This window comes from Triturus cristatus, chromosome 1_2 (assembly GCF_964204655.1).
Source record: "Triturus cristatus chromosome 1_2, aTriCri1.1, whole genome shotgun sequence".
NCBI lineage: Eukaryota > Metazoa > Chordata > Amphibia > Caudata > Salamandridae > Triturus > Triturus cristatus.
In genome coordinates, this window is record NC_140580.1 from 416864152 (window position 1) to 416892079 (window position 27928).

Genomic DNA, 27928 nt, shown 5'->3' on the forward strand with positions numbered 1-27928 from the left:
CATTTGGCAGGCTTAGGAGCTCTATTACCTTTATTTTTAACAGGTTTCAGGAAATACTCCTTGATCTTATAAAAAAGAGCATTATGTAATCCTTCAACCTCACCTGAGCCAATTCCAAGTGAATTTAGGTGCTTTATATCTGATATTGCAGTGTCCACCCGTGAATTGATCTCGGCAATGACCTGGTGGTTGGTTGCTACGTTTTCCCATCTTAACCTCCGCATATCGTTTGTAGGGACGACCCGTGGGAGAGCAGTCGCAAAAAGACAAGGGGGAAAAATGGTATAGAGCCACCATTTATGAGTGGTACACAAAGGATTATGGTCGCTCTCTATCCTCTTTACAACCTCCATGTCACAGATCAAGGGCCATAGTTTTAAACTACATATCACATAATCAATTCTAGTGGTATGTCGACCATTGTCAAATGTACTTGACCCATTCCTGTCGCCGCTAGTCCTACCGTTTAGGGCTCTTAAGCCCTTTTCATAGCATAAAGAATTTAGGGCTATAACATCTGGAGTCCACCGCAGAACAGGTGGAAGCTCTAGTTTGGGAACACCCCATTGTTGATCCTCCTCGTCACCGAATAAGTCATCATTATTGAGTAGGGGTTCAAAAGTTCTGTTAAAATCACCCGCAATGACAATGTTATTGTTTAAAGAATAGGTGTCGAGTAGACTACTTAGAGCGACTAAAGTATCAGACCTTCTTCCCTTGTTACTCCGGGCATATACATTGTAAATGTCCAATCTTCCCAATTTATCTGATTCCAGTCTAATTAGTTGGATATCAGGGTTATTAATGTCAATAACTTTAATAACCAGCTTTAGGCACTGGCGAACCCATATTGTTAATCCTCCCATGGGTCTGCCCCTAAGGCCCTTGGAAGCCGGCACAGAGTAATTAAGATATCCCTGAGCAAAACAAGGTTCACATGACCAGGTCTCCTGGAATATGCAAAGGTCATAATTGTTGACAAAACTAATCCAATCTGCTGATTCCAGTTTGGAAATCAGCCCAGCAATATTCCAGGACAATAAGCTCCTCTTAGTTCCCTGGGCATTACTGGGGCATATAGTGGTCAATGGAGCATCATAGACTTGCTTAGGACAGATGTCTATAATTGCTTCCTTTTGGAGGTTTGTTATCTTATTTCTAAAAAGAAATGGATCAAGCATTGGTTGAACAGGGCTCGCTATCATGACCAGATTGTTATTAAGTCAATCTACATCTTCGAGGTTGGCTAACACCTCAAAGCGATTTCTCGTCGAAATTGGGGCATTTATTTGGTTACATAGTGAGGTCCCAAGATTAAAAGTAGAAACTGGCCTAGTTCTAGGAAAGAAGTAGGTTAGTTCCCAGGTAGTAATAATGGACCTCCTGTGATCTGTATGCCAGTTTAAGATGTAATTAACAGCCCTGGGGTCCCTGAAGTTAACCAGGATAATGTCTCCTTTTATGTTTTTTGGTGTATTACCCAACCATGATAAACGCCTAACATGTAGAATTTCCCCATTAATGTACGAGGGGAGGGGACGGTTTTGTCCCAACCAGTGGATAACCTTGTTTTTTAATTGGGAATATCCCTCTTTAGCCTCGCTCTTCAAAATGGGAACACCCGCAAGCACCACTACAAGCGGTACAGCCTCTGGTGGGAGATTAACAGAAGGAGAATCGTGCATCTTAGCCATAGGAGCCAAACAACGAGTCTCACTGTCAGGATTTACAACCCCAGGTAATAGAGTATTTCCTCCTTGGCATGGCATGTCCTTTTTTGGCTGGATTGGCTTGGCAATACTGGTTCTTCCTGCGTGGTTGTTCATAGCGTTATTTATACTACTCTCACCCTGGCTAACTATCTGGTGTGAAAGTAGAGTGGAATATAATACCGCAGGAACGGACACAGTAGAAGACGGCATTGTTAACTTTACAGAACTCTTACATGAGTCTCCTTTGCTAACAACTATAGATTCTACTTTCGCCAGCCTTTTTTCAATGTTTTTTAGACTATCAAAAATGGGTATCAAATGGGTTTTGAACAATTTGTCTATGTTGCCCATTAGTTCTGCTATTGTGATATCGTTTACAGAACAGGATACCGAGGTACCAGGGAGGGGTGTATCAATGGCATCGTGGATGGGACTATTAACAGTATGAGCCAGATTCGACTTATGGCTGAGTTTGTGTTTGCCTTTATTTTTACAAATTACTGAATCTAGCTTCCTCCTTTTCTTTGGTAGTGGACCTATTCTTTTTGGTGCCCCTGAGAAAGTAATGTTTTGAGATGACGGTGCCACTATTTGTAAATCGTTCGATACAGCTGATGGAGAAGTTGCCTCTGTAAGACATAGTGGGGTAGTAAAGGACAAATCTTCCAATGGATCATACATGGAAGGATTACCAGGGGGTATTGACATGTCAGTGTTATCCGAGCAAGATAAAGTCTCATGATGGGAAAGAGCGCTTTTATGAGGTGAACTAACATTATGGAGCAAATTTGAAGTTAGAGGCATATTTTTTATATGCTCTACAGAGCTGCGACGTCTCGCCCTTAGTTCGGCAAGGGTCGTTTCTCTGTCTGCCCCGGGATTAACTTTCCAAACATAGCCATCTAATGTACCCTTATTGCTGGTCATGATAATGTAGCTAATAGACCGCAACCCTTGTGAAGCAAATCTAACAATACCTGGACGCAAAATTTAAATAACAGTGCAATACGCAAAGCAAACATAAAAACTAAAACCACGAGTGAGAAATACCGCAGAGTCACAACAATACCGCATAGAGTCAAGGGGGTGAGCCCGGCCCGGCCTCCTTCTGCTCCTGAGGGCTACAGAGGGCCCGCCCTTTGCCCGGGCTTAGCCCGGCGCTGCCCGCGCGCGGTCCCGCGATGCGGTGTCAGCGTTCGGTTTTAAGCGCCTCCAGGCGCGAAACCGCGTTCGGCGTCTTCCGGGTCCGCCGCTAGGGCCGCTGGGTATTGAAGTTCCTCCGCGCTGGGCTCCACACAGGCCGGAGCGGCGACACCAGGACAAGGAGCACAGCGCACCAGCACACCCAGGGGACTGAAGAGAACACAAGCAGCGGTAAGCACGACAGTGTAGGCTCTAGGGAGAGATCACCCACTCTGCCAGTGTCAGCGTTCGGTTTTAAGCGCCTCCAGGCGCGAAACCGCGCTCGGCGTCTTCCGGGTCCGCCGCTAGGGCCGCTGGGTATTGAAGTTCCTCCACGCTGGGCTCCACACAGGCCGGAGCGGCAACACCAGGACAAGGAGCACAGCGCACCAGCACACCCAGGGGACTGAAGAGAACACAAGCAGCGGTAAGCACGACAGTGTAGGCTCTAGGGAGAGATCACCCACTCTGCTAGTGTCAGTGTTCGGTTTTAAGCGCCTCCAGGCGTGAAACCGCGTTCGGCGTCTTCCGGGTCCGCCGCTAGGGCCGCTGGGTATTGAAGTTCCTCCGCGCTGGGCTCCACACAGGCCGGAGCAGTGACACCAGGACAAGGAGCACAGCGCACCAGCACACCCAGGGGACTGAAGAGAACACAAGCAGCGGTAAGCACGACAGTGTAGGCTCTAGGGAGAGGTCACCCACTCTGCCAGTGTCAGCGTTCGGTTTTAAGCGCCTCCAGGTGCGAAACCGCGTTCGGCGTCTTCCGGGTCCGCCGCTAGGGCCGCTGGGTATTGAAGTTCCTCCGCGCTGGGCTCCACACAGGCCGGAGCGGCGACACCAGGACAAGGAGCACAGCGCACCAGCACACCCAGGGGACTGAAGAGAGCACAAGCAGCGGTAAGCACGACAGTGTAGGCTCTAGGGAGAGATCACCCACTCTGCCAGTGTCAGCGTTCGGTTTTAAGCGCCTCCAGGCGCGAAACCGCGTTCGGCGTCTTCCGGGTCCGCCGCTAGGGCCGCTGGGTATTGAAGTTCCTCCGCGCTGGGCTCCACACAGGCCGGAGCGGCGACACCAGGACAAGGAGCACAGCGCACCAGCACACCCAGGGGACTGAAGAGAACACAAGCAGCGGTAAGCACGACAGTGTAGGCTCTAGGGAGAGATCATCCACTCTGCCAGTGTCAGCGTTCGGTTTTAAGCGCCTCCAGGCGTGAAACCGCGTTCGGCGTCTTCCGGGTCCGCCGCTAGGGCCGCTGGGTATTGAAATTCCTCCGCGCTGGGCTCCACACAGGCCGGAGCGGCGACACCAGGACAAGGAGCACAGCGCACCAGCACACCCAGGGGACTGAAGAGAACACAAGCAGCGGTAAGCACGACAGTGTAGGCTCTAGGGAGAGATCACCCACTCTGCCAGTGTCAGCGTTCGGTTTTAAGCGCCTCCAGGCGCGAAACCGCGTTCGGCGTCTTCCGGGTCCGCCGCTAGGGCCGCTGGGTATTGAAGTTCCTCCGCGCTGGGCTCCACACAGGCCGGAGCGGCGACACCAGGACAAGGAGCACAGCGCACCAGCACACCCAGGGGACTGAAGAGAACACAAGCAGCGGTAAGCACGACAGTGTAGGCTCTAGGGAGAGATCACCCACTCTGCCAGTGTCAGCGTTCGGTTTTAAGCGCCTCCAGGCGCGAAACCGCGTTCGGCGTCTTCCGGGTCCGCCGCTAGGGCCGCTGGGTATTGAAGTTCCTCCGCGCTGGGCTCCACACAGGCCGGAACTGCGACACCAGGACAAGGAGCACAGAGCACCAGCACACCCAGGGGACTGAAGAGAACACAAGCAGCCGTAAGCACGACAGTGTAGGCTCTAGGGGGGTATCATGCGGTTGGTGCAGTTCACAACAATGCTGGTGTGGTCAGTTAATCCCGAGGTGACGGAGGGGATGGCGTCATCATGGGGGTTGCATGTTTCAAAGGTGAACCGGATTTAACCTGATGCCAGGTAGCATGTTTTATCTCTTCCACTGTTTTAAGTATATTTTCCCGGTCAGAGAATGTACTTGGGCAGCAGTTGTGACGCCCGCTATACAGTTTTGGTGTATCTGCGTGGGCCTGATATCAACTTGATCAGTGAAGGACGGATACTATATCTATGCTCTGATGATCCATATTAGAAAGAAAGCAGGACAGATCCTCCAGATCAGTGAAGTATTTAGGAGCTTCATCTTTTGTCACCCACTGGTCCCAGGGTCCAGAAGCCCTTATGTAATATCTCATTTTTTCAGTTGTGGACAAAGAGCAATGAAGACCTTGCACTAGACATTAGTGGCAAAAGAGAAGTCAACTGAGATATGAATTCTATGACCCTCCACATCATAAGGGCCATGTTTGAGTGCTTCATTGGGAATGTGGCATGCGTGCTTATGACAGGGAAAGAGGACTATCAGTTGCCTGGACAAAGCTATCCTCATTAGTGAGGAGAAATATTAACATATTTTATATACCCTTTGTATCTCCAATTGTGGTGAGAAAGGGAGACCATTGTAATGAGGTAGGAGGTCTATAAGGAAGGCCTTTGTGTCAAACCCTTTAATTTTCTGCAGTATGCAGAAAAAAATACGTTGTTGCACCACAAGGTCCATAAGCTTCTGTTTGAGGTTCCACACCATGTATTCCATGTTTTCAAGGCAATTAAGTTTCTCTTCAGCACAGGTCACTCAATGTTCAATCTCAGCAACTTTTTCATGGAATGAGCTGATGTGCACCCTGATGGGTTTAGCATCTTGGGTAAGATCAGTAGTCTTAGTGTCCATTCGTCAGTAAGTGACCTCCTTACAGATTGTATCTAACGAGGCCTCCTGTTGCTGTGGTGGGGTGTAAACCAGAAGTTACCTTCCCCCACCACATCTGTGATAAGGAGCTTCTGCTAGGACTTGCCTGAAGCTATGGCAGATAAAGGAAGGTACTATTAGGGTGCAAGGTACCACCAGCCCCCATCGGCCACCTCTTGGAGGAAATGTCACAGCAATAAATGGTAGGACGTTTGGCTCAGGTATTCCCACTGGTGGGTGTTAGGCTGCGTTAAAGCATTGAGTACTGAGTAAAGTTTGGTGGGGGAGCTACTGTTCATGCCAGCAAGTAGCAGGCCCATGTGGTGAGGGTATAAGGTGTTGCTGTCTCCAAATCTTTTTTTTTGTTGCAGGTATATATAGCACAAACTCGACTCAAAGGTATTGGAGCTCTTTACATGAGCACCAGTTACAAGACAAAAGAACACATACATATTTGGTAGGGCTGGGGAAATCAAGTGATTTGTCCAGAATCACAGGATGTTTAGTGGACGGCAAGATTCACACCTGGTTCCCCAGTTCCAAAGTCAGCAGGCCTGACCATTAGGTCACATCCTCTTTAAGGGGCAATAATGGTGGACAGAGATCAGTGAAGGGAGAATCCCCAAAGGGAAGCCAGGTATGGACCTAAGGACGAATACTGCTTGATGAGCCTCTAAGCAGGAAGTTGACGGGTGGGTTGGTGAAAATTAAAGTAACATGGTCAAAGGATATTAGGCCCAGTTAAGGACCCCAGGATTGTGTGGGAAGCTCCCTTTCCCTCGTATCAACCATTGGTTGCTAAAGCGGTTGATACTGCTCCTCTATCAGACCCTCTAGGCATTGCCACTCACCTTCATCCAGCCACATTACACTGACACTGCCTGGATGGTTGTTTGTCTTGCAGTGGTACCCCAGGCCAATGCTGCCCATCTGGATGATGCCCAGGGAGGCGAGAGGTCTCCCACTGGCACCAGGCACCATCAGCGAGCCGTGTCTCCAGCATCAGTGCCAGCAGAGGGCGACAGAAGGATCAGCATGTCATTGGCCTGTGATGCCGAGACACGCGCGCTCAGACACTGAGTAAGAAGGCACCCAATGACATACTCGAGAAGGTGACTATCATGCAGGGAGCAACCACCATTCCAGAAATAACTGCAATTGCTGCGACATCTGCCAAAAATGTTTTGTTCCACCTTTTGTCACTGGAGTTGCACAGAGAAGGAGCCATCTTGTTCTTTAGAGTGACTCCACTCTAATAGCATGGCCATCCTCCATTTGAACTCCCAGATATGCTGCCAGGACTAATCTCACTGGCTTAGGTTAGTTGGAGATATGAGTGCTTGGGTGAGAATTTGGAAAACCAATGAAACTGCATTATATTATATAGGCCCCTGGGAGAAAGGTTTTATGGTGAGAAGATGGGCTGCATACATACAAAAAAATGTATTCTAAGTATACCTATCATGACACCATTATTATAAACATTGTGCCTTATGTACATTTAACCAGCAGTTGATTTAATTTATAAAGTAATATGCTACTAAAAACGGCAGCAATATTTTAAAGCCACTTCTGAATTGCAGTATAATCAAATATGGATTTGTAGAAACCATCACAATCATAACCTTTGTTAACTTTCTGGTTTTAATGAAATGCCATGCTGTTTGAAATTGCATAATTAGTCCAGAAAGGTTGCCTGCTGGAATATGTAATATTCTAATTAATTATTCTAATTGTATTAGTCAAGTGATTTCCTGATTTGCAAAGAAGAGACTTAACCTCTGATTTGCAGAACTCCTGCTGGGAAGTGCTTAACACCATTCTTGAAATGGATCAGCAATAATTATAGCAAAATGCCCAACTAATTCATGTTGTTTCGTTCTCCACAAGTTGATACATTTTGCATAATAGTTACAAGATGATGAAAGGTATGGTGCTCAATTCAAAAATGCATTCTAAACAAGATTGGCAATTTTGTTGTTGTCTGTGAGCGGAGAGTTTTGTGCCACCTTGCTTTGCTAGAGTAAGTGATACGCTGTGCTTAATTCAATTGTTCAGCTACCACACAATATGATAGATGAAGTGCAGGGTATGGGTGTTGTCTCATTAGAACATTCCAGTATAAGGGAAGGCATGCTTCTGGAATGTTCAACAAATACTGAGATATAGTACCACTGATATACATTTGGCAAGAGTTAGAACTCTGACCTGTCGAATAGGTTCTCCACTTTGCATAATGTGATAGAAGCTTACACTATTGAATACCAACCCCCAGAATATTCAATGTTCAATATGAAACTTTATTAGAATACAAATTGTATTCATGAATGTGCGGTGCAAAACAGTTAAGTACATACAGTTTATAATTAAAATATTAAAAACAAAAGAGAGAGAGTGTAATTTTAACCATTGGATCTTTTATTCATGCTTTGTTTTTAATATTTTAATTATAAACTGTGGAGTGATTGCTATTGGGGAGTTGGTGCCTGAAGGGATATATTCAAAAGGTATGGACTACATGGTTCAAGACTATAACAGCAAATTGGAGGAAGTTGACCTTCGTGTTGGGTCGCATGTAAAGTGGACTATTCTAAATGGTTCCAATTGAGTTTTTGTACTGTCAAATGACACAAATGTTATTATTGTGTTACTTAGATTTGTTGCAAGGTTCATAAATAAAGGAGTGTCAGAGTTTTGGGTACGTTATGTAACAGGCGAGAAAAGACACTTAATCCTGCTTCATATTCTGTACAAGAAACTTGATACTGAGATGCCCAGTGTTCCTATCAAGGCACACATTCTTACCGGTGATGACACTATGAGCAAAATTGGAACAAAGCATGGAGCTTTAACTGCTGAACCTGTGAATATTCTCAAAGGATTTGCTGAGACAGGAGAAGAATGTTACTTTAAAGACGTAGAAAAATACCTTGTGCTTGTGTGGAAAATGAGTTCTGACTGCAACACATTTGACTGTCTTTGGTACAGTGAGTTTAAGAGATCAGCCCGCTAAGTGACTTTCCACCAACGTCATATTCTGTGCGTGGACACATTAAAAGAGCATTCAAAAGATGTGTACATTTTTTTGATCACGTATATGTAGCAAAAGATCAGTGTGAATTTGGTAGGGAAGATATTGTTGGTGTGGTAAAACCTATGAAATTTCTAAAGCCTCTACCCACACTCTGAAAATGTACCATGGGTGATTGCTGAAACAAATAAATAAAATGAACTATGAAAATGTGTCTAAAATGGACGTGATGAACATTATTTTTTTTCAGATTCAGATCATAAACATTGCTCGGTGTATACATATAAGGAATAAAAACCATTACTGTTTGTTTCATCTGTATATATGTCTCTTCTTCCTCTATTATAGCTGCTATTTTGGAAAATGGTGGCAGGGTTGCTCCGAAGAGTTACTTTTCTGCCTCATAAGACTACTTGACCCCCAAAATCTATGTTTTGGCACCAGCATGAAGTATATATATCTCATGGTTCCTGAGATCACTGCAAGACATCCGCAATTTTTAAATATGGCTTCTTGAAATATTTGGCTGGATTAACAATTTCGACCCAAGCTAAATTACTTCTCTAATGATACAAAATCACAGGGGCCAGGACTAATATGGAATTATGTCAATCATGCCAAGTCAAGTTCCTATCATGACTCTTCAATTGTAATGTTCATACTTTAATAACTTTATAACTAAGTATTTTATTAGGAGTGCTGTCACATAATTCTGTGTGTGTTCTGATTTAGATGTTTACACATAAAGTTCCACAAACATTTATTATAACTGGTAAGTTCAGACGCACTACTTCAGGATTTTTTGATCAGGTTTTCATGACAGATTTATCTTTTCACTGATTATGTGGGTACCTGCATTTCGAGCAGCTGTGCCTTCCGGTACTGGACAGTTTTTTTTGTGTTAGTTCAAGTGTTTCTTTTGATCTAAGTGCATCCTTTGAAATTAGGATTATTCAGAATTTTTCTATGGGCTCCTTAAGTCCTTCCAATCGTGAACTACTATCTGGTGGCTTCAATGTTTTCAGGAAATCATAATCCCTAGGAAGGCCCACTCAGTTTGACCCTGGGATGAAAACGTTGAAACTTCAGGGAAAGATGTTTGATTAATCTAATTATTTCATTTCTACTGTATCCGACTTAATTTAGTTTCTGTTTTTGAGATTTCCTTCCTGTTTTTTACTCTTGATTTCACTTATTTTGTGCAAAGGTGATGAGTTCCATTTAAATTTAAGGCAACTTTCTGTAGTACATATCTGGATTATAATCTGATAATCATGAATTCTCGTTTTATTTGCCATCTCTTTGTCATTTTTTAGTTACTGAGCCGTTAAAAGGGTTGTTTATAAAACTCGATTTGTTCTTCAACCTGGACCCAAAATGTTGAACTCTAAAAAGTGATAAAACAACAGATCAATCTAAAAGACAAGTTGTTCTTATTTATAGGTGGTCCTTTAGTAAATTCCAAAGACGATGCATTATGAGAATTCACTTATCAATATAGAAAGTCAAGTTGTGCATTAATTTCTTATGTCAATGGTAGTGTTAAACATAACCCCGGGTGTAGTTTGCATACTGGCACTACGCGTAGCAGCGCGAAGTGCACTTCGCACTACGCACGCTACGTGAACTGCGTAGTGCGGTAGGGAAATGCTGTTCGCACTGATTGCACAGTGCCAGATGCTTGTCCGCACTGTTCAATCATTGCAAACGGCATCTTGCACAGTGTAAGCGGTCATTTTCTGCCGCTCGAGTAGATTAGTACTCGAGCGGCAGCTTTCTCAACGTGGACTGGTAGTTTCTCATCGCGAACGGTCGCGAACATACACGACTACTCTCAAGGAGAAACCTGACCTCCCCACGTTTAGAATCTCGCTGGGAGGTCTATTTTCCACACTCGCAATCGGCAACTTGATGTTGCTGATCGCGAACGAGGAAAAAGTCGCGCCGGGATGTTGATTTTGCTTGCTTGTGGTCGCCAACTTGACGATGAAGACCGCGAGCAAGCAAAAAATGCCCGCTACGCTACGCGTTTTTGCACTGTGCTATGTGCAATTCACGTAGTGCGTAGTAGCGCAAACTACGCATGCTCCGCGAGCGTAGCGTAGTACTATGCCATGGGTTAGTTAAATACCTTTCCAATGAAGGAAAGAGGAGCAAACATTCATCTATTTTGTGGGGGATGGGTGCAAGAAAGCAGGTTTATGCTTCAGGATCAAACTTCTCTTCTGGAAGGAAAAACTAAGTTTGTAATATATCATTTACATATTTGGGGTCATATGCTGAATCTGGTTTTAGTTCTTTGAAAGCATAGAACTGTTTGATTGCATTTGTTTTTTTCTGAAATTGCACCCTCTATTGGGCATATATTATTTCACAAAATCTACGAAATAATGTATAAACTGCTGACAGCACAGCTCAGAAGCACAGAAAGGCAGATGTAGGCCTATGTTTCTCAGCTTTGTTGACTGCAGATCATACTCAAGCTCAGAGATTTCCTGATTGAATATTTGTTCTGTAGGCAGCACCATTTCTGGGAAGAAAACTAAGCAATAGACTTATTCAGCAAAGGTGCATTGCAAAAAATGGGATTATCATGCATCCTGAAGGTTTTCCACCTGAAGAGCATGTTATAAATTTCCAAGAAAATTACAGTTGTCATAGATTTTCTGGGATTTTTCACAATTGGGTAAGAATCATCTTCATGATAATTGCAACAGTAATCACTATTTGTTTTATGTTTACGTCTTTCCATGAGGGAAATATTACTTATTTTCTGGTAAACTGACATTTCTGGGGTGGTCTAGGACATGAAGCTTGTGGAATTCTTTTATGATTCCTGGCTTCCATGTGAGCTATCTCCTCAATTTGTTAACTAGCATAAAAAGAAATCATAGTAAAGCCTCTGTCTAAAAAAATAAAAAATTGATAAAACATGATCCAAGAAACAAATTAATTCAGAAATGCATTGAAAATAATCTTTTCAATTAAGCATTAGCATACGTTTCTAATTAAAAAAAAAAGTGGGTTGTGCATTGTCTCCAAACCCTGGTAAATGAATAACGTGATCAATGGTAGAAACAATATTACTTATTTTCATAAAATTAGTCACTAATGCATCATTCACAAACAATATTCATAGAACATGGAGAGCAATATAAAATCCATAAACAATAAAATACAGTAAATAGCAATTCACCAAATATAAATCCTTAAATACAATTCAACACAATACAAAATAAATAATGTCTAAAAATAACATATTTGTGATGGGATTAATTAGAAACCTCCAATATAATACATGCTCAAATTTAAACAAAATATGTTTTTGTGAGAACAATCTCAATTCTAGATCAATCCTTGAATTATTATACTATTGCAGCTTAGTCTCTCAGAAGAGTATTATTAGCAAACCAGATGAAAACAATTCTTGATAAATTCTAAACCTCCTTATCACGAGTAATCAACATGTTACATTTTTTACAGAACATTGTAAGGCAGGGATCAGTACAACAATAGTTAATACACAATAAATCTTTCTCTAGTCCAAAACGTGATATACAAAAAAAATCACGTTTTGAATATCATCTTTAAAAAAAAACTTGTAGCCTGAATATCGACTACTAATGCAAAGTGAAAGTAAGTATATAAAGGTAAGTATGGATTTACTTTACTTAATTCCACATATGAATTTTGATGATCTATATATGTTGTCAAGGCCCACAGGTTTGGAAAAAAGTATAGTAAATCTATATTTACCTATAAATACTTCCCTTCACAATATTTTAATTGTATACATTCTAGCTACAATATTGTTGTGGTCGGTATTCTGACATATAACCTTAAAACATAGATATTTCCAGGGAAAAACTACTCACCTAACAATTAAATTATGAGTTTACAGCAGCACTACAATCAACTAGTTTGGAGACATTGGCAAACAAGGGACAAACCAAGGCAACAGCTTCAAATGCCTTTTTTAACTTTTTGAGAGAAAATGCCAAATATAAATGGATTGTCTTGAAATGTAGATACATTGTCATGCTAAGGTAGGAAACATAGTAATATTTTAAACAAAATTCCCTGGAAATTGCCCTAAATTGAAAATTGGATGCATAGCCTTAGCAATGTTTCTGGGAATATACAAAAGGAAGTTGTGCCCAAAACATGTAAGATTTTGCTAACAAAAACAACTCAGGGAGTTTTCATTGTCACCTATGACTGGAATAGGTTTACCATAATATCACTGCCCAAACCCCTAACCAATAAAGCCAGAAAACACAAGTTCCGAATGGCAGTTTGATGTAGTTCAAATTACATTTCAGCATTATAAACTAAGGGCTGTGCTGTCCTGTAAATGTCCTCTCCCCATGTTACAGGCCCAAATGGTAGAGGAGGATCTATAAGAAGAGAGTTGATTTTTAATGACCTATACTGCCCTATTCTGAATGATTTTAATGCCATTAGAAAATAACACGCATTGAAACCACCATTCTAAATGCAACCATCATGGACAAAAATAAAAATATAGGTATGTTGGCAGAGAAGCTCTATACCAATATTTATTTACCCTCCCTCACTCTATTGTCTTTTATGGAGCTCCCAAAATAATTTTTTTTAATGAGGTCTAACAGATTGGTTCAGGGAATAATACTGCTACCTCATTGCCACAGGAGTGATCTTATACCATGAAAAAGCATTTTACTACTGATATAGCCCATGGCGTGCTGGCAATTATTGGAACAGTTTGATCATTGAGAGTCAAATGATCAAATTGAAATAAGGAGAAGCAGAAAGAGAAACACTTAAATGTTCTATCACAGGGTCCATGGCAGCTATTATTCACCATTTGACTCACCCTCTAGGTCATTATTGACTTCAACAGAGCTTCTAATATTTTTATTACAGGCTGCAGGCAGAACTGATGGGATGGTTTGATGGAATGGTTTGAGAGACCTGCTTTAAAGACCTGCACAAAATCTGTATTGCCAATCAAATTCTTAGATTTCATGGGTTATACTAATTGTCTATTACTAGCAATATCATTGAAATTGTTTTTCTTGTGACAAACCAAGCAATTCTTACCCATCAAAACATCACAGTAAAGAAGTCTGCTAATATTGTACGTTTTTGAAATATGGATTTTTTTTCATGAGATGGTCTCATTTTTGGAAGTACTGCGTTTGTTTAGTGACATAGTTCTCCACTTTTGCTTGGCATTGTTTAATCTAAATACTCCGGGACCCCAGTGAAAAAGGTGCAGTTCCACTCCTGTGTGAGTCGTGATTCTTCTTCAGGAAGCAAAGTTTTTAAATAGAGGTTTGTCTGAGATGAGTAATTGTGTAAATGATCCTGTGGTTGGCTATTTTCTGCTGCCAGTTATTCCCATAGTTGCAGTGCTCCGAAATAAATAAATATTGATCACGCATATATGTATTGGTTTTGTTAAGTGCCAATATGAATGCGCAGTCCACAATTCAAATTACTCTGTGAGACCTGATATCCTTGGCGTGGTATACCTCCAAACCTTTTGCCATCACTGCTCTTATATTGCTGAACTTGTTTTTGTTGACATTAGAACTTTGCTAACCAGTGCTGCATTGTTTGTGCTGTTTCCTTCAATCATGGTGAAATTGGCTTACACCTAATTGGCACATTTAACTTACTTTTGAATCCATACTAAATGGCACTATATGCATCCAGGGCTTGTAAATTGAATGCTATTAGTGGGCCTGCAGCTCTCAGAGTGCCACTCACCCAAGTAGCCTTTTCAAAAATGTCTCGGGCCTTGTACTGCAGCCTGTAGTGCAGTTTTAAACTGTCATTTCGACCTGGCGAAAGAAACCTATTCCCAGGCCTAATCATTCCTATTTAATACATATAAATCACACCCAAGGTAGGCCCTAATGGCTCATAGGGCAGGGGGCATTGTATTTAAAATGCAGGACATGTGTACTTAAGGTTTGCATGTTTTGGCAGTGAAAAATGGCTACAGGCATTTTACACTATAGTAAAGTTCTACCTCTTTTATTAACTAACACTGGGTATCCTTATTACATGTAATAAGTGGTAACTTTGGATTGGAAGCAGATAGAGATATGCTGTTTGTACTCAAATAAATTGTAATTCAAAATACTCTTTAATAGTAAAGTTGGATTTAATGCCACAACTCTGAAAATGCCACTTTAAGAAAGTTGGAATTTCCTTGCCCTAACTAAATGTGCATTCTCTCAGTGTCCTTGGTCACATGACTGTGAATGTCTCTACTGTTGGGTTTTGTGTATTCCTTCTAGACAGTGACACATAGGGGGCTTAGGAGTGGACAGATTGGCTCATACTGGCAGGATGACTGGGAGGAGCTGCACCCAGCCCCACCTGCACTTCAAAGGACACTGCCTCATACACACACAAAGGAATCTGACCCCGGTCATGCACTGTCTTTTGTCAACCCAGGCTTCTTTTAACCTTAATGGAAGAAGGGAAAAACTTTCCAGACCCATGTGTAGGGTGAGTGTAGCATAGGAAAGATCACCACTTCAAAGCCAGGCAACAGGCATAAACATTGAACATCCAGAGTTACTCATCAGTACACTCTTGAACCTGCGGACTTTACAGAAGAAGGACAGCCTTGCACCCAGAGGAATGCACTGCTTCCACCGGAGGACTGCCCTGCTGTTGAGGACTGCCTTGCTCTCTGAGAAGTAAGAATGGACCTTCTCCCTTTATCCCAAGCTAACCTGAGTGAATCTAAGGGTCAGTTGGCTGACTGCTTGTCTGAGCTATAGGGACAAAACAAACTCCAGATGTCTCCCAGCAACTGCCCAGGTGACCTTCTACACTGGACTTGTCTTGGCCTGCAACTGGACGAGCCCGAGCCCTGTTGGCTTCTGCTGAAGTGAGTTCCTGATCTGCAAGAGGTGCCTTCCCAGGTCCTGTACCCTTGACTGGAATCAATTGAGCTCCTTCTAGGGAGGAATGTGAACTCCTGAAGTATTGGGTCCTACTTGACCACAACCGGGACCCTATGCAGTGAGACTCTGCTGCCCGCGACAACCGCCAATGCGAAGTTCCGGTGAGCCCGACTCTTCGCACTACATCAACCTCCAGCGGTGTCCAGCAAAGCATGGCTCTTATTTTGCGCTACAGTAATGACGCCCATGGTGACTGCCAACACAAAGCTCCAGCAATGACCATCTGCCATGCCTGATGGGATCTCTGCACTATAGCAGCAACCATTCACGATGCCAGGTCTGCTCTTCGTGCTACAGCAACAACCATCCTCAGCGATCTGCCTGCTTATTATGTACTCCTCCGCCACGCCAGAATTTGAGAAGGTAACCTTTTCATCAGATCTAACCTGGTCCCTGTATCCTGCCCATGATCCATTTCTGTAAGCCTGAATTTGCGACATATGACCAGATAATCCCGAGTGGCACGTTGTGCTTTTAGGTGCTATAGCTACGTAAAAGTTTAAAATTGAATATCTCTAGTTCTCTTGATTGGAGTTTTGTCACTCTGGTATCTTTTTATTTATTAAAATGTATTCTATTTTTCTAAATTCATTTTTTATTTTTCTTGTGTGGTGTTTTTACATTATTATTGTTTTTGTGCTGCATAGACACTTTGCCTCTAATTTTAGCTTGATTGCTTTTGTGACAAGCTACTAGAGAGTTAAGACCTGGTTAATTTAATGAAATGTTGTGGTTCACCCGGACAAGGATTGTGGTTGTTGTTTGAGTAGAGCTTCCACCTCTCTAAACCAATAGCCCTATTTCTTACGGTATCCATTGATAATACATGGAATTCTGTAATCCATGTTTAAGTGTCATTCTCTATTTTCTTCATAATTGGCAAATTGTGACGCATCAAGTCGCCAATTATAAAAAAAAAAGGATGTCAGAATTCATCTATAATAGCTTACTACAATCAAGTTCTGACATCACAATGCCTTCTGCCAGAACGAGCAGCCGAGGGGAAAGGCAGGTCATGTCACAGAGCATAATTGCAGCAGCTGTTCAAAGCAACAAATGGAACATTGCTTTTCTTTCCTCTGATCTATTATAATAGCTTATAACGACAAACAGAAATAATGCATTTTTTATTTGCACTCCTTAGATAGAGAAAAGCTGGAATCTTCCTGCATGTTTCTACACATTTTGAGTTACTTAAGCTTTTTTTTAAAACAAACTGACCATTGAACTGTTTCTAATATCTGCTTGCAACAAATATCTAACATGATTTTGATGCTTCAATTTTGCACTGGAGGTTTTATTAGGTCAAAGCCTATTGGAGAGCACAGCAGTCTGGTTTGCTAATGACATCTTGGTCACATTTGTTAAGCTTCCCTGGGAATGCATTCTGCCAGTTGCTTCCCATTGGCTTTCCGGTATGTAACTCACATTCACTTGCTTTCTATTTGCTGGCTCTATTTGTTTTAAGCAGCCCAGATTGAGTGTGTCCCTTCTGTTGCCTAAACCCTATTTACTGTATTCTTCCATCAGTACTGGATTTCTGTAAACAGGCTTTTCAATCTTGTTCTTATTTTGTCACACAGTGCATTCAAAGACAGAGTTCAAATATCAGGCTCTTTATTTGACCATGACCTTGCCTTGAATTTTGCTCTGTCTTCCTTGGATCTTGGTGTTTACATTTCTTTCTCTGACTTCAAAGTGAGAGGATTTATTTGACAATCATGCTGGCTAGAGGGGTGTGCTTGAGGAAAGCTGCATGATGTTAGTTCATTTTCTAAAACACAACATAATTTAAATGTCTGTAAATGAACTGTAAAGATATTTCAAACTATATCAGAATTAGAAAGACACAAAAGAAGTACATTTTTGGGTAAATCTGAAGTGTGATACAAACAATTATTTTAATACGATCAATACACTAGGTGTTAACATTTCGATACATTATAATTTGTGCACTGTATAGTCTTATCAGAAAACATGTATGTCTGTACAAAAGTAATGGTCATTTCAACTGAAGATGTAATGTGTGCTACCACACCATGCAAACTTCACTTTAACCAACTCCACTCTGCACAACTCCACTCTATGCCACATCACTCCATGCCTCTCTACTCTACACCACTCTAAGCTATGCCAATGCACAACACCCCTATCTACTCTACTATGCATCACAGCACTCTTCAACCACTGCACTCTACACCACTCCACTCTGCACCACTCCACTCTATGTTAATCTACACTGCAACATTGCACTCTATGCCACTGCACTCAAAGCAATGCGCTCTACTCTGTACCACTCCCCTCTATGCCAATGCACTCTATGCCAATCCACTCTACGCCACTCTAATCTACTCTGGAGTCTACGCCACTGTGTTCTACCATGCACCACTCCACTCTATTCTGAAACAATATACTCTACACCACTGCACTCAGTGCTACTGCACTCAGCATCACTCTATTCAGAGCTACTCCACTCTACTCTGAGGCACCCCACTATACTCTGTGGCTTGCACTTTACTCTGCAACACTGCACTCTACTCAACTTTACTCAAAACTAATTAACTCTATGCCACTGCACTTTATACCAATCTTCTCTGCAACACAAAATTCTACATCACTGTACTCTACTGTGCTACACTTTACACCACTGTGCTCTACACCATTGTACTCTATGTCACTGCACTCCACTCTACTCTGCACTCCTGTACTCTATGGCACTGCTATTTATGTCTCTCTCTTCTGCACAAGTTTACGCCAATGTCTCTCTACTATACACAACTGCACACTATGACAGTCTACTCTGCAACACTGCACTCTCTGCTACTGATGTCAAAGTGACTGCACTCTATGTCATTGCACTTTACTCTTCACCACTCTACTCTATGCCACTCTATGACAATGCACTCTACACAACTCCACTCTACGCCACTCCACTCTGCATCACTCAGTGTAGTATTCCTTACAGTGTGTTTATTGGCAATCACAGTTGGGCCCTGTTCTGGCACTAGATGTGATTGCCACTATGATGTCATGTGCTGTAGGTTACCATGGGAATGGAATGTCATTACTTGAATGTTCTGGTCAATTGGGAGCTGCCCTGCTGATGGATGGCTGGGATCTTCTGTTAATAAAGGATCTTCAATCTACAACTGCCTGCCTGTTACTTTCTGCTTCAACAACACTTGGCAAAGTGATTTTCATGAATTGCCACACTGGCGTAGTCGGCAGGTCTACACTACTGCAGTCTACTCTGTACCACTGCACTCTACTCTGCACCACTTTACTCAAAAACAAGGCTCCCTATTCCACTACACTCTATTCCAACTACTCTGCACCACTGCACTCTATGCCACTGCATGCTATGCCACTCTATTCTGCTCTTTACCACTCTATTCTATGCACTGCTCTCTGCACCGCTCTACTCTGCACCTCTCTACTCTCTACAAGACAGCAGTTACTGCCACTGAACTCAATGTCACTCTACCCTGCACAACTGCACTCCACATCACTGCATGATATGCCATTGCATGCTACGCCACTGCACGCTATGCCACTCTACACCATTGCACTCTAAGTCACTGTACTCTATGCCACTCTATTTTAATCTGCACCACAGTACTCTGCACTACTGCTCTCTGCACCACTTCTTTCTATGCCACTGCATGCTACGCCACTCTGTTCTCCTCTGCACCACTGTACTCCATGCACTACACACTGCACCACTCTACTCTGTGCCACTCTTCTCTGCAAAACTGCACTTACGGCCACTGAACTCAATATTACTCTACTCTGCACATCTGCATTCTACATCACTGCATGATATGCCACTTCATGCTACATCACTGCATGCCACACTATTTTACACCATTGCACTCTAAGTCACTGTACTCTATGCCACTCTATTCCACTCCGCATTACTGTATTGTATGTCACTGCTCTCTGCACCACTCTACTCTGTGACACTGTACTCTTTATGCCACACTACTCCACAGCACGCTACTCTACACTAAGCTACTCTGAAAGGCTGCACTCTCCACCACTGAACTTAATGCTACTCTACAACATTGCACTCTCCCTCACTGCACTCTACGCCACTCTTTTCTACTCTGCACCACTGTACTCTACACCAACGCTCTCTGCATCACTCTGTCTGAACCACTCTAATTTGTGCCACTGTACTCTGCACCACTCTAATCTATGCCACTGCAGTCTATGCCACTGCAATCCATGCCACGGCACTCTACTTCACATTACTCAACTCAACGCCACTCTACTGCACTCTGTGCTAAAGCACTCTATGCCACAACACTCAGCATCACTCCACACCTCTCTAACCTATTCTTCAACACTGCACACCATTCCACTGCCATCTACACCACTCTGCACTTTGACACTCAACTCTACTCCACTCTATTCTACATCACTGCACTCTACGCCAATGCACTTGACACCACTTTACTCAAAATCAATGCACTTTATGCCACTGCACTCTATTCCAATGTATTCTGAACCACTGTACTTTATGCCACTTCACTCTAGGCCACTCTACTCCCCTCTATGACCCTGGGATCTATGAAGTAGGAAGATTTATCAGAACACAGTGCATGGTAGAGTCGTGAGTTATATTTAATTTAGTATAGATTAGACAGAAAGACAGAGATAGATAGATAGATAGATAGATAGATAGATAGATAGATAGATAGATAGATAGATAGATAGATAGATAGGTCTTTATTGCCTTTATACTGCCCATTCATCCACCAGCTTTTCTGTCCTTACAATGTTTTCATCTAAAACTACTGTGCATCTGTTGGACAATGGCAGAAACATGATTGGGCAATCTTTTTTCGGAATATTATAAAACGTAGCTTGATAATAAGATGGAAATGTAAACATAATTCAACGAACCTTAATAACCAAATCGAATTTCTGATGCAAATCTCTGCTTATTGGTTTTAGAAGAGTGACTACAGCCGTGGTCTGATTCATACGGAAATAGTCATTGTAATCCTCGGGGATTCCTGTGAATATAAAATAGGAAAACATAATTGAGAGGAAACAGTATAAAGTCATCCTTAAATAATGGGTATTTTACACGCTTTTGGCCAAAATGCTGAAAAAATTTAAATACTGTAACATGCCTATGAATTTCTATACCTCTAGAGGATTTTATGTTCAATATCACATCGTCAAGCTGATATAAAAAAGCGAAAGGTTCTCGAGAATTCTAAATTAAACAAATTCTTAAACCTATTAAAATAGGATGACCGACCCTTGATTTTGCATGCAAAAAGGCAATCCTAAAATATTCAAGGGCCGTGTACATGGCGTTGGTGTAATACCTCAGGAATAGAACTACAAGCAGCAATGAGCCAACGCTAATGTGAATTAACCAACAGTTTACAGCATGCATGAAGGGAGAGCTGTTGGAAAATTATAATTTCACAAACCCACAGTAGGTTCTGCATCTAATGTAAGTGTATTAAAGAACATACATTTCTACAAGAGGAATGCACTGTCATACCTTTGGAATAGAAACTGAATTATTTGTGCAAAGGAGGCAGAGCGAAATTGACCAAACCACAAAGAAGATAACATGTTCTGGAAGGTTTATCCACATGGATACTTGGTACTCACAAACTATGTAGAATGTTGCATGTACATTCTAAAAATCCTTTCAAGATATATTATATTGTATTTTATTGCATTGCAACATTTATATAACATCCACTAGCCTGATGTGGGGCGCTGAAGCACTTGTCTACATGGGGAGCATGCTACGCTTTGTATTGCGTGTGACTAAAAGGATGTTGTCTTATTTTTTGATCCTGTGTGGGAAGTGTTTCCATGTCATGCATGATGACCACCAAGATGCAGTTATCGTGTATTGTGACACAGCACTTACCAGTGTGATGGATAAAAAAGTGTGAAAGTTACAGCCTGCTCTTAAAAAACCTCCATCCATAAGCTAGATCAGCACACTGTCATGATGGATTTCCTCTACATTCAGACATGTATACATTCTAATCCATACACTGACAGATGCATATGCAGACACATACATATGCATTCAGGAACACGATAATGTATGCATACACAGAAGCACACCAGTGAGATTGTTTAAATCAGTTTCAGAATCAATTTATTCACCATGCTTGATGATAATATGTATTATCATAGGGAAAAACGTGCTTTTGGGTGGTGATTTCTAAATAAATGTGAAGGTGGTGGTAAACATAACAACCACTACTCCACATCGGTATATATTTTGCCAAGTTTGCTAAAAAATCTAAATTATTTGTACACACAAGGGTACATCTAGAGAGCTCATACAATATAGATTTACACAATGTGGACTAAATGTTTTCTCCAACATTCCCTAAACTTTGCTCTGTGGCAAATCCTCGTGGGTGAAATTTGGAAATTTGTCGACATTCACTTGTTTTCTTTCATGGAAACGTTTTTGATGACAAAGGCTCAATATTACGGGCAAAATATAATGGAAAATGCATTCTGCGCACCTTCTTAGATATTCTGCACCACTTAAGCCTGTTTTATTCAGGTGGAAAACTTGAAGTTTACATACGTGTTATAAAGTAATTCCGAGTATAGCCACAAAGCTACGGCTTTGTAGGTGTTCACCTATTTTCTGTGCTTTTGCAACACATTGCACCTCCTGACTTTCCATGATACTTCCACGAGAACGTTCAAAACTTGCAAATATAACGCACAAAGACAGAAAAATATGAAGGTCTTGAAGACGTTGTGCCACTTTAAATGCACATCCATATGCAGCTGCTATAGCATCTATCTGTTTTGTGTTTTTTATGAGACAGTAATGGTGTTGGGAGTGATATGACCCCATAATTTAAAGCCTTCCAGTGATGACTTGGATGTTTGTGACCTACTCTTTCCAATGTGATCCTTTGCATGTGTGGCTGCCCAGTGCGAATAATGCAAGTTTAAATACTAACAGCTTTACTTTACTGAAACACAGGGGCTTTCTAGCAATCATCAAGCCATGGCAAGGCATTACATCAAATATGTTTACCTTTCATCTGCGTTTCAGGTGAAGATGCGGTGCGGAAGTGCGGCATCGCACAAAAACGTCTTTACAATTGCTGTCCCATAAGATGGAAATGCAGTCACTTTTATTGGTCATTGTTGTTTTCTCCTTTGAGGACAGAGAAGGCAATTTAGGGACACAGAGAAGGGAGAAAATCAAGAACGGATAAAAGTGTGCTGTAGGAAATCCTTCTGCTATTGTCGCCCCTGGTACCTCTCTAAGTTCGTTTGAAAGTGAGTCTGCAGAGATCAGGAGTTTCCTGAATTGCCTTTGGTTGGGTACAGATCTCAAGGAGGAATTAGGAGTAATCTACATTCTTGGACCTTGTACTCCCAAGCACTTGCATCATTGTTTTTATCTGCTTGATCAAATGTTACTGGATAAAGTTAGCATCCATTGAGTAGGGGTTTCTAACCGAGGTGTAGTGTAAAGGTAACTTTTGTAGGATTGATAGCCTTTTGCTCCGAAGGTGTTGTGGACACAGCAGGGAACCTTCGATTTAATTCTGACATCAACTGGTAGCCAGTGGATGGCTTTTAGAGGAGGCATGATGTGATTGCATTGAATAGTTTCAGGCCCATTGTGGCTCCCTTGTTTTGTAGCCTTCATAACCTGCCAATGATCGCCTAGGGTATCAGTGTACAGGATATATTGCTAGCCAGGTGGATCACAACAAAGAGTAGGTTGATGGAGGTTGATCCCTTTGACCAAGACAGTATTAGGAGGAGTCCCAGGATCAGGTGGCCAGTGAAAGCATAGTTAGAAAGGCTCCGTTTTTCTTATTATGATTATCCCAGTCTTAGTTTCTTTCATGGACAGTAAGCACTACTTCATCCAGTAGAGGACGGGGTCCAGACATGAGTTGGGAGATAAGGGCCCTAAGGCCAAAATCGGCCCAAGAAAGGGGGTCGTGTGGCCCTCCTTCACTTTTGATATCAGATATAGGGACGTAGGGAGTCACGTGGGAGCAAAGGACGGAGCAGGACCAAGGCGAGCAGGAAACAGCTTACTGCTTCTGTGAGGAGCAATGGGAAGGGCAATCGTTCTTGGGAGCCGGCGGACAAGGGGAGTCTGAGCGTGAACTAGAGTGCGAGCCCCGACAGATGGGGAAGCATCAGGAGCAGTAACAGAAGAACTGCGCCGCGCGCCCATGCACTAGTAGTGGTGCTAGATGCTGACCGCGGTACGCAAACCAGCAACATACATCAGGACAACCCCCTGTCTCGGGAAGCAGCCTGTGCGCCATCACGAAGAGTTCACTGCCTATTGGTCTCGCCCACCTGACCCGCCGCAGGATTATGCTCGCGGCGCGAAGGGTGAAGGAAGAGCGCAATCCCTCTCAGTGGCAGTTGATGTAAAGCTTCACGGGCTCCATCGGCGCAGACCCTGCCAGTCTGTCAGTCTCTTCCAGACCCGAGTTCTCTCAGCAGACACCACGCCGAAGGAGGACAACGTTCAGTGAACACGCAATATAAAGTTTGCCTCTTCTGCTTTCTCCGAGTTTAACCTCATCTTCTTGCTTCCACCGCTGCTGCTTTGTTGATCTTGCCACGTTGTTTGAGGGTATTGTTATTAGCCTGCTGGCCTAAAGGGGGGCCGGAGATCCAGTGGCCACATCCGTTTGCGCTTCTTAACACCTACAGCGCCTCATCATCCTCACAACGGACTACAAGTCCCAGCTCCCTTTGCCCTAACATCAGGTGCTGCTGGTGAGGGGGAGGTGTGGCCACCGCGCTTATAGCGCTGCCTCTCCCACCATGGCGGGGGACGCGTGAGGGCGGTGCCCGGGCAGTGCCGGGGCAACGGGCGGGCCCGTCCTTGCCCGTCATCGCCAGGAGGAGGCCCCCTTTCGTTTGCCCTCTGGAATGCTATGAGAGCCTAACCACAAACTGAGATGTACTGTGTGTCCACCCTCCCTACTTGTAGTTACCTACAGTCTAAACTTGGCCACTGACTAAACTACTGTTGGGAAAGTTTGAAGAGTTACCCTAAGTAATCTCAATTACCCTCATTGACATTGGGGAAGAGAAAGTTGATGGAAGGTGGAGGGGGGAGGGTTGTATTGTGGGTAGAACTAATAAAGGGAAAAAGGCAGGGAAGGCAACCAAGCATCCTTGTAACAGTTGTGTACTGGACCGTATAGACGTGTTAATTGAAGAATGTGAGGATATTTTAGTATTGGACCCAAATCTGAATGCACACGGAAACAAGTCTCCCCACGGCTTAGTCCATCCTTCGTGTGTAGGCCCAGACAAGTGCCCTGCTATCCCTGCTATGTTCACAAGACGTAAGAAATGTGCCAAAGTTACAGAAGGAAGGAGTCGAACAAATCTAGCTAGGGATGGTGATTCCCCTGACAGCACCTCAAGCCCTGTAGAATTAGATGATAGTCATCCCCAAATTCATGAGTCTTTAGTAACTTGTACGAATAGGTATGCTATAGTGTCAAATACCCAAGGGGAGGGAATCATGCAGCCCCCCGTACCATCTGTAGATGACACCATAGACCCAGTTGTAAATCAAACACCGGATCTGCAGGGTATACTCCATTGGGACCATGAGAGCATTGATAGAGAATCTGACTGTGGCTGTTGGGCTCTTGACCGAAGGAGGGTCCCTAGGATCAAATCGTGCAATCTATGGAGTTACTAATCCCCCTCCACTAAGCCAACAAACTGTTCAGGCATCATTATCTGCCGAGCTAAACACTGGTGGTCCGAATAAAGCTACCGTATTGTTCAGCGAGGTGGCTAAGTGGAAAAAGTCCCTAACATCTTTACCATTGCGCCCTGCTACTACCAACGTACCCTCCACTACTTGTAACATCCCAAGGTTAGGTAATACAGAAACATCAATAGGGCATTCATCGCACGATAGGAGCATTAACATCAACACCCCTGCACTTACAAATAATCGGCATAGCACCCGAGAAGGGAGGTATGACCAGGGTATTGATAAAGCATACAATAGTCATAGAATATACATGGTGAATGTGCCAAAGTTGGATCCCAGCAAAAGTAGAGAAAGTGTAGATTCACTGACCAATAAGGCAATCCGTTGGATACGCCATGAAAGGGGATGTCGCTCAGTGATTAGAGAAGATATCACTAAGCCGCGTAGACTCACTTCCCCTACCAATCAACTGGACTGTATAGAATTAACCCTCCAGAGAGAGGAGATGGCCGAAAACCTCTTTGCCCTTGAATTTAGATCTTGTACCCTTGACTTTTCATCCATCCAGCTAAAGAGGCTCCCACCTGTAATCCAGACTAGTTACCACCTTGGGCAGCCACAATTTGGCAGGATGGGTAGCTCCACACTAGAAAGTAATGACTGACTAGCAGGAGAGCCCGGTTTACACCATGGTTGTGCTGGCAATTTAACAGTACTGCCAAGTCTACTCAAATGGTACCACCACTCATAACCCAGCTAGCATCCCAGTATGAGCTTAGCCTAATCATCTCAGGGGAGCCAAATGGTTTGGTGACCACATGTCACCCTGCTGTAAGAACTGGCAATTTAACAGTCCCAAAAGGGAGCCACACAGTCACGAATCTTAATTGCACTAATAGATCTGCTACGCCCATTCAAATGGTATCCTCACGTCTACCTCAGGTAGCATGTCAGAGTGAGTCAAGCCAAATCCCCTTAGTGGAGCCACATGCCCTACCAAGTACTTACACTAGCAGAGGCACACTGATATCATGGAACATTGCGGGGATGAGATCTAAATTCTTATCCCCAGAATGGCATGCTTTTATCAACTGTTTCGACATCTGTCTCTTCCAGGAGACATGGCTCCTGGCACCACAACACTGTGTAGGTTTCTTAAATTATCATATCCCGGCAACAAAAGGAGCTAAAGGCCGGCCCTCAGGAGGCCTGGCCATTTGGGTCTGCCAAGAAGTAGACATTAGTATAAAGGAGCTCCTCTCTAAGAGTAATGACGTACAGGTATTAAGGATAAAATTGGACCCGCTTAAGAGCATTGACATCTATAAAATTTACGTGAGGGGAACTAGAGGAGGAAAATCCCAAGTTTTAGCGCTTTGGATGAACTCCTCGAGTTGTACTCGACAGATGACAATGCTATTATTATTGCAGGTGATTTTACTTCAACCTTCAAGCCACTTGCCACTGCAGGGACGTTATAGTTTGGAAATAGGATTTTAAAAACTTACAAATTCACTTAAAAAACAAAGGGTACTGGGACATTATTGTTAGGAAATAGAATTTAAAAAACCTTAGAAATTCATTGAAAATCCCAAAGGTAACAGGGATGCTATAGTTAATAGCTACTCCTTCACCCATACAGTCACTCACATAGCCACTCAGGTCACCCATTCAACTGTTCAAAACACTTATGCAGCCACTCACACAGACACTAACTCACCCATACAGTCGCTCACACACCCACTCATACGCCAATACAATCACTCACACAGCCACCTACTCACCCATACACCTACTCACATACCCACTAACACATTCATACAGCCACTTGCACACCCACTCACACACCCATACAGCCACTCAGACACCACTAGCACACTGAATAGTGGGGGCTCGTGGGAGGGAGGTGCAGCCGTTTGGCAACATAACACACAGTGAACTCGACCATGTGCCACATGCTGGGCATCTCATCCATGATGACCACGGTCGCAGACATCCCACAACACCAACGACTGGCCTTTGTACACATCCTGTATGAATGCAGCGTGGTTTTCACTTCTATGCTCGTTCAGTGGTGTGATGTTGGCGGGTTGTGTGACTTGTGCTGCTTGTTGGTGTGTTTCATTTTGGCCATTGTTAGTCTATATGTGTGTTGTACTTAATTGTGCATGTGTGCCATTCAGCCATTCTCCCCCCCACCCCCCACTCCCTGCTTCTTCCTCTTCCTAGTGCTGTTGTGTCTATAATTTTGTTGCTGCACACATAAATACATGTAAAGAATAAATTAGAATAGTTCCTTGATTCTTTTAGGTTTCAAAACTTCTCTATTGGTTTCTTTTTAATTTTCCATACGAACCGTTTTTTTAATATTCAACAACACATAGAAGTCAGAAGTGAAACGTATTCTATCAACACACTTTCTAGAACATTCTACAACACGTGCAGGTTAAAAGTTCATCAATTTTTTAAAACTT

At 43.0% G+C, this 27928-nt stretch overlaps 1 protein-coding gene across 1 annotated transcript in view; it reads right to left on the bottom strand.

The window, feature by feature from the left end:
- PCDH15 (protocadherin related 15) overlaps nt 1–27928 on the bottom strand; it is a 2378624-nt gene that overhangs the window by 1277939 nt on the left and 1072757 nt on the right. The window contains exon 10 of the mRNA XM_085614969.1: nt 20624–20736. Coding sequence (XP_085471095.1) covers nt 20624–20736 — 113 coding nt within the window. The remainder of the gene's footprint in view (nt 1–20623; nt 20737–27928) is intronic.